Here is a 13270-nt window from a genome sequence, read left to right as displayed (position 1 = left end):
TAGGATTAAAAATAAGTAAAGGTTAACAAGCCTTTTAAATTTAATTGGTAGTGATATTTCATAAATAGCCTCTGACATAAAAACACTAAGATATGCACCTTATTTCACAGTAAATATGTGTGTGTGTATGTGTGTGTGTGTGTGTGTGTGTATGTGTACTCAAAATCATTTACTTGACAATTCTAAATAACCAGGATAAAGTCTAGAAACAATGACTATTCAAAAGATATGCCACTTTCACTCACCAGAAAACATCTTAGAACTCCAATTTAAATTTGGCTATTGGCTGAATTTAGAAACTAAGAGGCTACATCATCTTATTTCTGCAAACCACTAAATATATAGCAAGAAATCTGAAAGGGAATACTGCTAGAAGAAAATGCACAAGCAACAAGAGAAATGACAATTAACATTCTGGAAAGGACAAAAACAATCATTTCCAAAAGACAGCAATAAACTACCTGATAATAAAACGTAAGCAGAATTTTTTTTAAACATCACTAAATTTCTTTGTAACTTAGCATATTAGTTGTCCTTTCAAATGTTATAAATGGTGATGGGATACTCAGATGTGTCCATGGATCATCCATGGGATCTTCGTAATAGGAAATTGCATTCAGAAAACTCCAACACAGAAAGAAATGAACATTTCTTTAATGTCATAGCCTTGCTAACCTTTTACTCAAAATGACAACAAAGGAAAATGGGAAGTGGCATAAAAGCAGTCATCTAAGGTAGGGACTAAAGTTCCAAAGTCAAATGCTGAAACTGAGGAGCAACAAGCTAGGACCCAGATCCCATATAACCTAGTGAAAAGAGAAACAGGTACCAGGGTTCTTGAAATGAAAGAAACAAGAGAGAGAAATATAAAATGTTTTCATGTTTTTCCCTTCTCTTTATCCTTCTATTTCCTTTTTCCTTTTAGCTGAGAAAAAGTTCAATAAGATTAGAAAATTCCTCACAGGAATCCAGGCAAATGATTCTTCTATTTAAGAAGGGAATACTTTTTAAGAGATTTTACACTCAATTGTACAAGGAGAGGAAACTTATCTTAACAATGATATCTCTGATATAATTAAGAAATCAGAAAAAGAACACTCAGATTTGAAAAGATTTGTATCCAATGCTTTTGGCCTCTTTAACTGTTAGGTTTTTCATATGCAAAGTCCATTTACCTAAAATAATTTTCTTCCAATTATGTTAAATAACTATGAAACAGAATGACCTACAGTACAAACATAAGCATGCATAAGTATATATACACACACACACACACACACACACACACACACTTATACATATATGTACACACATACACAGAGATAGACTAATTCTGCTCAGGAAAAAAAAAGACTTAATGAACAAAACATTTAATGGATTTTTGGACAACACATAATCTATACTTCCAAATAAAAAGGTATTTCTGAACATATGATCAAATCATAAAATCTGGGAAAAATTTATATAAAAGACTGGAAAAATTATCTCATCTTCTTTTTCTCATTTTACTCTATTTTTTGCAGCATTTCCCCCGTTTATATGTGTTTATATTAATATACAGTTCATCAACATTTAAATCTTAGTTTCTGCTTTTTTCCCACTTCACATTTAATTGTGAGCATTTTCTATACCTCAAAGCTTTGAAATAAATAAATCTGCCTACTATTCCATTAATCGAACATACAATAACCCCTAAATGAATTATGTTGTGCTATGTCTTCAATCTAATACACTGTTCCATTGAAAAACATTACCAAAATCTTCAAAGCATAGTTATTTCTTTAAGATAGATTACTAGACATATATGCTACATAAAAGGATATTTATCTAATTTATCCCATCTTTTATCCCACTTTTAAGACTTCTGATACATATGAAACTACTGGTCAGGATGGCTGTAAGAATTACCAGTTCTACCAACTGCACCCACACTAAATTATTTTATAAGGTTAGTTTGACTTAAACCACTAATTTGTGTTTTAGCAACTGAAAAAGAAAAAAGGGGGGGCAGTGACTATATAAAATAATCCTTGTGCTTATGTGCTAAGGTATAAGTAAGTTAATTTACTCACAACAAGACCAGTTCTCCAAAAGAAAATGGCAAAGGATACAATCCCAAAGAAAACAGTTAAAACTACAGGCTTCCATGGTAGTCCATAAAAATCAGGCCCAGGTTGAGTATCATCAGGCAATGTAGTAAACAGCTGAAAGAGACAAATTAGAAGAAATGGGAAACCTTAAATTTATAACAAAACAGTCACAAAGAATCATGGTAATTCTAAACCAACCTCCTCATCAGAAATCCACCTCCTCAATATTTTCCAATAGCTTCTTCAAGAGAGAGGATACTGGCAGTCTCATATTTTTTGTTTGCTTGCAGTGTTTTCAAGTATAATGAATCTAAATACTTTTTAAAAAATATTTATTTATGTATCTTTAGTTTTAGGATGGACACATTGTTTTGATTTTATATGCTGCTGAGGATTGAACCCAGTGCCTCATGTATGCTAGGCAAGCGCTCTACCACTGAACAACAACCCCAGCCCGAATCTAAATACTTTAAATTGAGCATACATTTCTAGTTTGTAACAGGCCCTATATCATCACATTGTCTAACACCTGGCTAGAATCCCTCTGGATCATTCTTTTCTCTTAGATAACCTGGTTTTTATAATTTAAAAAATTCATTTAAGACAAAAACTTAAATATATGAAAGAACTAATTAATTTTATGGCAACAAATAAAAACAATGATGATATATGTATAAGATTTTAAATCTTACTTCCATTCCACTCTTATATAAACAGATAAGTGACATGTAATTTCAGACAACTCTTGAAAACTGGCTTAGATAAACTTCTCTGAATTTAACATCCTTCTATAAAATTCAAAGCCTAATTTTAAATGGTTGCTCAAAGGCAGTGAAGTAAACACCTGCCTACTCTTCCCTGTTTTCACCGCCCTCTACACGTAATAGGAGATAACTGTCATTTGGGCCCAATTCCCCAGCAGTCTCCGTAGGGAAAAGACCTGTAGTAATGTTAGCTGTTTGAATTGTTGGCTGCATTTCGGAACATACCATGAGGTTGTCACCTCTATTCCGTCAAAAAAAAAGTGCAAGTGGGGAAAGCTCAAGTACACTCTCACTGGCCTCTCTTAACCATACAGTCACGTCCTGCCTGCCTTGGGCCTGACACTCCATTTCTCCGTCGCGACAGTCAGTGCATCCACTCCTCCAGAACTCAGCCACCCGCCTGCCAGAGCTGGGGTCCCTCCCTGGGAATAATACCGTCACCTCCAGTAGCTTGGCTATGAGGGCTGCGTAGAGCACAGGGGTCCCAGGAGCTCTGGGTCCCCCAGGGAAACAGTGACAGAAGGCACAGTGGCAGGTACTGAGTCCATGGTGTAGGGACAGCTGAGTGGAAGCTACGCTTCCCTGCAGAACAGCACAGGACCCTCTCTTTCACCGTTTCCTACTTCAGTAGGACCCAGCACAGGGGGCGGGTACTGGGAGTGAACTTTGCCTTCCTCCACCACAGGCGCTTTCCGCCCAAGGCACGTAAAAGGCCCTGGGCGGACAGCAGTGAGCAGAGGGAGGATGGCGAGGGGCGGGCCGGGAGCAGAAAGAACGAACTGCGGAGCCCAGCGGGGGGACAGTGCGAGGAGAGCAGAGCTGAAGAGTCCAAATGAAAGGACTCCAGAAGGAAAGAGGCTCACCTGTCCCCGGAACTGGGAGAGGACCAGCGATTTAGAAGGCCCTGGAAGAAGCCTGGGAACTAGCAGAAGGGGATTATAGGCAGAGACTAGGAAAAAGGAGAAAGTCAGGCCTCCCAGCCCCTCCCAGAGCAAAACCCTTTTGTCAACGTGTTGAGACACCAGGTACCTACCTGCCCCCAAAGTGCAGACAGAAGAGGAGAAGCTTCTCCTGCTCCCTTCTAAAGGACTACTGCTCAGACTGGGCTTTCCTTCCCTGCTCACTCCAGTCCTGTTACTTTCTCCAAATGTGGATGACACTCTTTTTAAAAAGCCTTACCCTAAGGAATCATGTTATTATCGCCCCACGCTGGTGGCTTCATTTCTGGATGCCACATTTTAAGGTTGCATGACTTGTGGAAAAGAACAGAATCATGAATAGCCCCCAAAAAGCACGTGCTAAAAATTGAAGAAACTGGGGACGTTTAACTTGGGGAGGGAATGAACATATGTGGATCTTTAAAAATCTGTCGTCAAGTTGAATATACTCAATTCAAAAAAACAAGAATAAGCAGGAAAGCACTGAAAAAGAAGAGCAATGAAGGGTACAGGGAGGGCAGACTATATAATTAATTCATGTACCCTCGTCCAAGCCCAGGAATACATAGAGATTGTGGGACAGAATAGAGAATCCAGAAACAGAACCAACTGGACATTTGGGGTACAATGAAAGTTAGTTTGGGGAAAATAGACTTTCTAATAAGTAGTGTTACCACATGGAAAATTATAAAATTGGATTTTTCTCTACTTATTCAAAAGATAAACTACAAATGGCTAAGAAACATGAATGTAAAAATAGAAAATAAACAAGTAATAGAAAATATTGGGTGAAATTTTCTATGTATTATGAGTGGGCAAAACCTGCCTCATTGAAAAAATCTTTCCTGGCTGTATCTAAACCTGCTACACACACACACACACACACACACACACACACACACACACACACACAAGCAGTTTGACAATGACAACCTGAGAAAAAATATTTGCAACATATTATTTTCTAAAGAATCATGTTCCTGAAATATAAAGAATATTATAAATAAAATGGCCAGCAAACCTATACAAAAATGGGCTGAAGAAATAAACAGATCTCAGGAAAAGAGATCCAAATAGCTATAACATATGGAAACATGCTCTGCTTAGCTCATAATGAACAAAATACAAATTAAACCACACCAAGATACCATTTCTCACTTGTATTGGCAAGATCCAAACGTTTGACAACATACTCAGTAGGTGAGAGAATGTGGGGGAATACAAATTCTCAGACACTGCTGATAAGTATACAAAATGATACAACCCTTATGAATGAGATTTTGCAACATCTCCCAAAACTGCTTATATATTTACCTATTAACTCAACAATCCCACTTTTTTTTTAACTTTTTCAGTGCTGGGGAAGGGTATCTAGGGCAAGTGTTCTACTGCTGAGCTATAGTCCCCCAGCCCTAACTTCTAAAGATACTGGGAATACAACAACAAATGTTTAAAACTTGTATTTACAAAACTATGTTATTCAAGCATGAATTATAATAATACAAGATGGTCACAAAAGGCTGAAACAACCGTCATCAATGAAAGTTGTTGAATAAACCAAAAAAGAAAGAAAATAATTTTAAATACTGCTAAGAGCTGGTTTCCAGAATACATTTTTTAAAAATGAAGTAGAGAAAAAATATTTATAGAATACTATTTGTGTCTTAGAAAGTGAAAAAAGATGAATATATTATTTCTTATAGCTTTGAGGTAAAATTGACATGCAATAAATTACATGTATTTAAAGTGTGCAATTTGATAAATTTTAACATGAAATTATGAAATCACCATTATAATCAAGATAATGTACACATCCTTTACTTCCAAAAATATTCTCATTCTCTAGGTAATTCTGCCCTTTGTCACCCTTCTTTCTTGCCCCCCACTTTCCCATTCCTCCAGCAAAATGTCTATCTTAATAGATTGCTTTGTATTCCTCAAGTTTTATGTGTATGGGATAATATATTGTATTTTCTATGGCTTCTCTTATTCAGCATAATTTGAGATTCATCTACATCAGTTTATCTATCATCTATTTTTATTGCTGAGTAGCATTTCATTATATGTAAGTACCACAATTTGTCTATCATCTATTGATAGACATTTGGATTTTTTTTCCAGTTTGGGGCTTTTACAAATAAAATAGCCAAGAACACTGATATAAAATTCCTCCTATTGCTATATAACTTTTCTTTGGAAAAGAATGGTTGGATATGACTGGTGTATGTTTACCTTTTTAAGAAGGTGATTCTACCACTTTATATCCCCACCAGCTGTGTACCCATCCAGTTCCTCCATCTCTTCTCCAACCACTCAGCACAATTGTCTTTAATATTAGATATTTAATAAGTGTGTAGTGGTAACTCTTATGCTTCAAAATTTCATTTCCCTGATAATTATGTCAAGCATTTTTAATGTATTTACTATCTGTTTATCTTCTTTGATGAAGTGTTATTTTACAGGACTATATTTTTTCTAATAAGTTCTAAGAGTTCTTCATATATTCTTTTTTTTAAATATTTTTTTTTATTTTTTAGATATTGGTGGACACAACATCTTTGTTTGTATGTAGTGCTGAGGATCGAACCCGGGCTGCACGCATTCCAGGCTAGCGCCTACCACTTGAGCCACATCCCCAGCCCTCTTCATATATTCTTGATGCAAGTCTTGATAAATGCTTTACATTAATTTCCTCCCAGCTTGTGTTTTGTCTATTTCATTCACTTCAAAGTGTATTTTGAATTACAAAGGTTTTAGTTTGATGAATCCCACATTATCAAATCCTTTTTAATGCTTTTGTGGTCAAATTTAAGAAATCTTTGCCGAACCTAAGTTCAACAAAAATTTTTCTCTTATTTTTTTCCTAGAGGTTTTGTAGGTTTGAGTTTAATATTTAACTCTGTGAGTTAATTCAGGTGTCTAATGCAAGGAATGAATCAATATTTTGCATATAAATATGCAGTAATTTCAGTACCATTTGCTGAAAAAACTTTCCATTCTCTACTTGTCTTTCCATCTTTGTCAATGACTGTTGCCATATATATTGTGTATCTATCTCTGAATTCTTGGCTCTGTTCCAATGTTTTGTCTGCAATCCTGATTACTGTAGCTTTAGAATATTTTTTTTTCTTTTTTTCCTCTTTGTATGGTACTAGGGATTGAACACAGGACCTTGCATATGCTAGGCAAGTTCCCTACCACTGAGCTACATCCCCAGGCCTAGATTAAGTCTTGAAGCCAGGTATTCTAGGTCTTTTGCAATCAGCTTGTCATTTTCTACAAAACTCTGCAGGGATTTTGATTGGAATAATGTTTACTCTGTGATTAAACTGGGATGAATGAACACCTTAGTCTTCTGACTCATAAATTAGGTATATCTCTCCATTTAGGTTCTCTTTAATTTCTATCAGCAATATTTTATAGTTTTTAATATATACATTTTAGTTTTTGCCACATTTATGTTTAAATACTTCATATTTTTATTCTATTGTACATGGAAATCTTTAAAATTTCAATTTCTAATTATTCATTGTTAATGTATAGAAAATATAATTGCATTTAGATGTAAATTTTATCTGTCAACCTTACAATAGTTTTTTGCTAGATCATACCAGATTGTATCTATATATATTCATGTTATCTGAAAATAAAGAGAATTTTATTTCTTCCTTTCTAATCTGAGTGCATTTTATTTATTTTTCTTGCCTTAGTACACTAGCTATTTCCTTACTGTACCCCAGTACAATGCTGAATAGATGTAATGAGAGTGGACATCTCTGTTTGGTTTCTGATCTTGGGGAAAAGTATTCAATTATCAACCATTAAGTATGAGGTTAGCTGCATTTTTTCAGAGGATGTTTTAAGCTCCCTTCTATTCCTAGTTTGTTGTTGTTTTTCTACATCAATAATCAATGCTGAGGGGCTGGGGTTGATACTCAGTGGTAGAGCACTTGCCTATCATGTGTGAGGCAATGGGTTTGATTCTCAGCACCGCATATAAATAAGTGAATAAAATAAAAGTCAATCAACATCTAAAAAATTTTTTTAAATAATAATCAGGGCTGATTTTTTTTTTACATGTCGATGGGATTTATTGTCACCTACTTGTACATGCACACAAAATATCAATATAATTTGGCCAATATTACTCCCCAACATTTCCCCTCTCTGCTATATTTTTTAAATGCTTGTTTTGTATCTCTTGAGCTAAACACAAAGATTGTGCTTTTAGGTACATCAATGTGGTAAATTTCATTGATTTGCAAATGTTAAATAAATTTTGGATTCTTGACATAAATCCCCATCATCAGCCTAGTTTTTGTCTATGATGTATTTTCCTTTTACATATTGTTGTATTTGACTTAAATTTTGGTTTAGAATTTCTGTACAGATTCATTGGAGATCCCATGAGAGGTATGTGGTTTTCTTTTCTTGTTATATCTTTGTCTTGGTTTGGTGTAGTGATAACACTGGCTTCATAAGAGAAATATTTTTTTGCTTTAATATTCTACAAGGGTTTAGTATTACTAATACTATTAGGAATTAGTATCATTTCTTCCTTACAGGTTTAATTGGATCACCAATAAAGCTGGTGGAATGAGATGAACCTCATTACCCGAGGTACATGTAGGACTACACATGTGTTGTGTACAACTAGGAAAAGTTTTGTTCCATTTATATACAATGAATTGAAATGCATTCTGCTATCATGTATAACCAATTAGAACAAATTAAAAAAAAACTCACTGATATTGGCTATCAAGGAATTACTGTTAAGTTGGGTGATGGCCCGTGGGTTCATTATACTATTCTCTATGCTTTTCTTTAAAGCTTTTCTAATTAAATTTATTTTTTAACTAGTACATAGAAACAAACATTATAATTATTGAAGTAGGTAACATGACATTTTGATGCATGTATACACTATGTAACGTTTAAATCAGTTAAATATATCTACCTCCTCAAACATCATTTCTCTATGGTAAAAGTTTCACAATCTTTTCTTCTAGTATTCTGAAATGTACAGTATGTTATGGTTACCTATAGTCCTCTACTATTGTCTCTTCTTTTATTTGAAAGTTTCCATGATAAAAATACTAAAAATAATTTTTAAATTAAGATATAACTTCAAATATTTAAAGGATTTCTATGTAAAAATAATTCAGTTTTATAAAGGAAATCATGTGGAGGAAAATTTGGAGTCAAATACAAAAATAAACTAGACAACAGAAGAACATATAGCCTTGTAAGAGAGTGACTCATGCTAGGAAATACTGGTGTACAGGCCTCATAACTACTCGTCAGGGCCACAGTAAGGAAAATAACAGCAATGAGTGAGAAACTAGACTAACAGCCTTCCAAGGTTTCTTCTAACACTAAGATTCTACTAAAATTCCATTGATCAATGAATCTGATTGGTGCACATCTCCCAAACACATCAGAGCCTATTACTCTCCAGTCCTATCAGATATCATACTACTTGTTTAAGATTTTACATTGACTTGTTCATAATTTTTGCATATATTTGTTAAGTCCTTTTCTTAAGGCTTTCAAAAATCACAATCATGCCTTACACCTGTTAGACTCTTTTAGTCCTTGCACAATGTCCTTTACATACTGGGCCATCAAAATGCCTTTTTGAAATCTCCTTTCAAATCAGTCTCATAACATTGTGCCTCTTCTTTGCCACTCACTTCTATGTCTTACCTATCACCGTACAATCACTGACAATACCTGCACCACATTTGTGTCCCCCAACCTAGACCTAGAGGAGGGCTCTGTGCATACCTAAAAATATGAATACAGAAATCCTTCCCTTATCATGAGGCTGTTAACTTTCCAAGTGATGCTGATTCATTCTGATAATCAAATTATGACTGTGGAAGACTGCTTTAATCACTGGAAATATCATTATTCTAACTGCCTGGCTTGTACATACCCCTTACCCAGGTGGCTGCCACCATCATGAACAAACATGGAGCCAACTGAAAAATGATTTGTTTCTCCCCACCACATCTTTTCCACCCTGGTGGTCTTTCCTCCCCAGGTATTCATTGTCTTTATACCACCTTCTGACTACCTACATGAGAATTAGGGGGTGCGTGGGGGTAAAACCCTTCAAAATGCCAGACACCTCACCAGACATTTTACCTTGTCAAATCATTTAATTCTTATGATTGGAGTAAGCATTATTTACATTTTTCAGATGAAGAAAACTTTTTTCAAAAGTTTAGTTATTTGCCCAAACTTCTAAATGATAACCTTGGGATTTGAAACCAGATCTACCTGGCTTCAAAATCTATACATTTTACAAGGAAAACAACAACATCATCTTTCTTACACAAGCCTTGAAATAACACAACCTACAGGAAACAACTTCAGTTGAGGAGGATTACTGTCACAATGGCCCTAGGACCATCTTATCCTCCAACCTTTAGAGCTTTCTCATTCCTATAATTAAACTCTAAAAGTCCAATATCAACAAATACCAATAGGGGGGAGGTAAGTCCTAAAATGCTTAGATAAGCTTCTAGACAGATTAAATATCTTGTTTGGATCATGATTTTCTTTTGAAAGATCAGCCTTAAGTGACTCTAAGAAACAGATCTAACCTAATCCCTTTCATTCTTAAAACTTTCTAAGGATCCCCACTATTAATGGTCTAATGCTACTTTGGCTCATGACTTCCTTTAAGATTTGCTGGCCTCTCCAACAGGCCCATCCCCCTCCAACTTCACACTTTACAACACCAACTATTCACATTCTCCTGCCCTCCCCAAATATCCTTTCTTCATGTTTCCATTTCTCTGAACACATTTCTTCTGACTGCCAGCTTCCCCCACCACCCCAGCCTGTCTAATCAACAACAAACCACATGTCAGACTCCTGTTTGCCCTTTGCCTGTGCTTCAAACACATCTCAACCACTTTCTGACCTTATTGATCACCCTTCCAACCATAATAAATGCATTTATGGACAATAATGTTCTACCATCGAATAAATACCTCTCTTTCTGCCATTATCTTACTGTGTTTCAAGTGAATGCTGTTATCTCCCTGCCAGAATGAAAGGTTCTGAGGGGAAGAACCAAGTTTTTATAGGTGTGCAAATGTCCAGCCTTGGTAGACAGCAAATCTTCCTCATGTGCTAAACCAAGTAGCCATTAAAGCCACACCCCTATGGCTTTTGTTTCAGGAGCTATCTACTCAAAGGATCAGGAGTAATTTTCACAGACATTTTAAGTTCTTCACTTCATGACCAGAAGCCACTTAAAAACTAATAAATAATCAACATTCTAATTGAAGAAACTATGTCAAACTTACCATCTTAGACAAATAAAGCAAGAATGAATGTAACAAGAAAAGTATGGTGGTGGCATCTTCTGGCTCTTCCACCTTTATCTCTAGTTGGTTTTCTGTATCAGCAGCATCAACAGGAGTACCTTCTGTTATAAGTAGCTCTAAAATTGAAAGGAGAAATGGCTATTTTATTTTATGCTATAGAATAAGAATTGTCTGTCTTCAGTTTCAATATTCATCGAGTGTTTCACTAAATATATGAGTCACAGTGCCTGGAATATGTGGCTCTCCTAAAGACAATTAACACAGAGAAGAAAACTTCAAAATCTTAATTAGAGCTATTAGACCCTTCAATTATAAAATGAACAATCTGCAGTCTACTCTCCACTACTTCCATGGCCATACAACTGCTACCAGAACAATATTTACTCAAGGGAAAATTTAAAACCAGAGATATATAGACCAGGGTCACATTCAACAAACATGGATTTAGTGCTAGTGAAACCTTGTGTTTAAAATTTTAGGAAAGCTGAAAGAGAGGGAGTCTTGGTTTGCAGATTTGCAGGTGGAATGAGCCAAGGCTTAACACAGTATCTGGCACCTGGCAGAGATACTCAACAATTATTTATTGAATGGACAGATGACAGCTATTTAAAAAGAACACAGTAATATCAAGAGAGACTAAAGGAAATTGGATACAGACCTGCATTGAGGCTCTGTGAATGAGGTAGAATTCCAGTAAGAACTGAGAGCTTGTAGGGGTGGAATTTCAGTATGAGTTACAGCCTGGGGTACGTTTGATTAAACAGCAGGAGTCCAACATGCAGTTATTAAGAAGTTGGACCAGTTGCTTCTAAGGTCTTTCTCAACCCTGAGATTCCCATTCACTACTATTTTTTTAAGCTTTTGCCTAATTTTTTTTAGTTTAGTTTTTGATGGACCTTTATTTTATTTATTTGTATATGCAGTGCTGAGAATCAAACCCAGTGCCTCACATGTTAGACAAGCGCTCTACCACTGAGCTACAACCCCAGGCCCTCCATTCACTATTGGTCTATGAATTTGACTGCTGGTGAAGTCTGCACCATTGGCTCAGCATCTCAGCAACCTGAGCGGGCTGGCTGAGGCGCCGGCAGAGCCGGAGGGGACACACGAAGGGTCCTGAGGCTCTGTCACTCCTGCGCCCCACCCGTCATCCTAGGACCCCCTAGCCCAGCAGGGGACCGGGGGATCGGAGCCCCATGTGGCCCCAAAGAGCCACCACGGAGACCCTGGGCTGCCCGCCCACCTGTGCACTCACTGCTGCATTCGTCGTCTGCACAGAGTTTGTGCTTCCACAAGGGCCAGCCGGTGCTCGGGTCCAGTTGGCCCGGCACTCGCCAGGTCAGCCACAGCACGAACAGCAAGAAGAGCAGCACTGGCGCTGCAGCCATGTTGTGGTCACCTTGGGGAGTCGGTGACGGGGTGAAGTAGGCTGTGGCGGGTGTCAGGGGGCAGAGGCGGGGCTCAGGGGGGCGGGTGGGGTGGGTAGCAAAGCACAGAGGGGTGGCGCCCGGGAAGGCTTAAGCCTTTCCCGGGTGACACCTCAGCAGGGATATCTGGGGGTCAATCCACAGACTCTACTGGAGAACACACGGAGCTGGAGCTCCGTCCTTCTCTAGTCAAGACCTTCTCATGGACTGAAGACCTTCTCCTCTAGTCGCTGCCTTGGCAACTAGAACTCTCCTTCTCGTCCAATCACCTGCCTTTGCTTCTGTGCCCTCACAAGCGACCCTCCACATGATTCTAGTAGTCACCCACCCATCCCCCCCCCACCCGCCAACTGGTCCTTTCTGGCTTTCCTTAATGTCTCATTTCTGGTCCATCCTAAACTAGCCCACTCCACTTCACCATCACTCCCATCCCCCATTCCTGGTCTGGTACCTCCTTTTCTGAACTACCAAATCCCACCCATGACTTGTCACAGCTAGTCTATGGTTCCAGGCTCCCTCCCCTTCAATCTCCTTGAGGTTCCTTGAAGCCCCACCCCAAGATCCCTCTGATTAGGAAAGGGGAAGGTGAATGGAACTGTGAGTGAGGGTGTAAACTGGAGACAGTGGCCTGCTTTTGTTTTAAGGCGGGGACAGGTGGGGGCAGAGAGATGGACATTAGTCTTCAGGCTAAGATCTTGAGATTCTTAT

The 13270-nt window shown here is 37.5% G+C and overlaps 1 protein-coding gene across 1 annotated transcript; it reads right to left on the bottom strand.

Annotated features, from left to right (window-relative positions):
- Nucleotides 1-2036: 2036 nt before the first annotated feature.
- Nucleotides 2037-12545, bottom strand: LOC144371308 (transport and Golgi organization protein 1 homolog). The gene is made up of 3 exons (XM_078033700.1): nt 12391-12545; nt 11115-11251; nt 2037-2204 (listed from the first exon to the last, which is right to left on the bottom strand). Exons 1-3 carry the CDS (start codon nt 12521-12523, stop codon nt 2037-2039), a joined length of 438 nt encoding a protein of 145 aa, XP_077889826.1. The 5' UTR covers nt 12524-12545.
- Nucleotides 12546-13270: the final 725 nt, after the last annotated feature.

The sequence above is a fragment of the Ictidomys tridecemlineatus genome, chromosome 16 (assembly GCF_052094955.1).
Source record: "Ictidomys tridecemlineatus isolate mIctTri1 chromosome 16, mIctTri1.hap1, whole genome shotgun sequence".
Classification (NCBI taxonomy): Eukaryota; Metazoa; Chordata; class Mammalia; order Rodentia; family Sciuridae; genus Ictidomys; species Ictidomys tridecemlineatus.
This window is presented reverse-complemented; position numbering and strand designations above follow the sequence as displayed.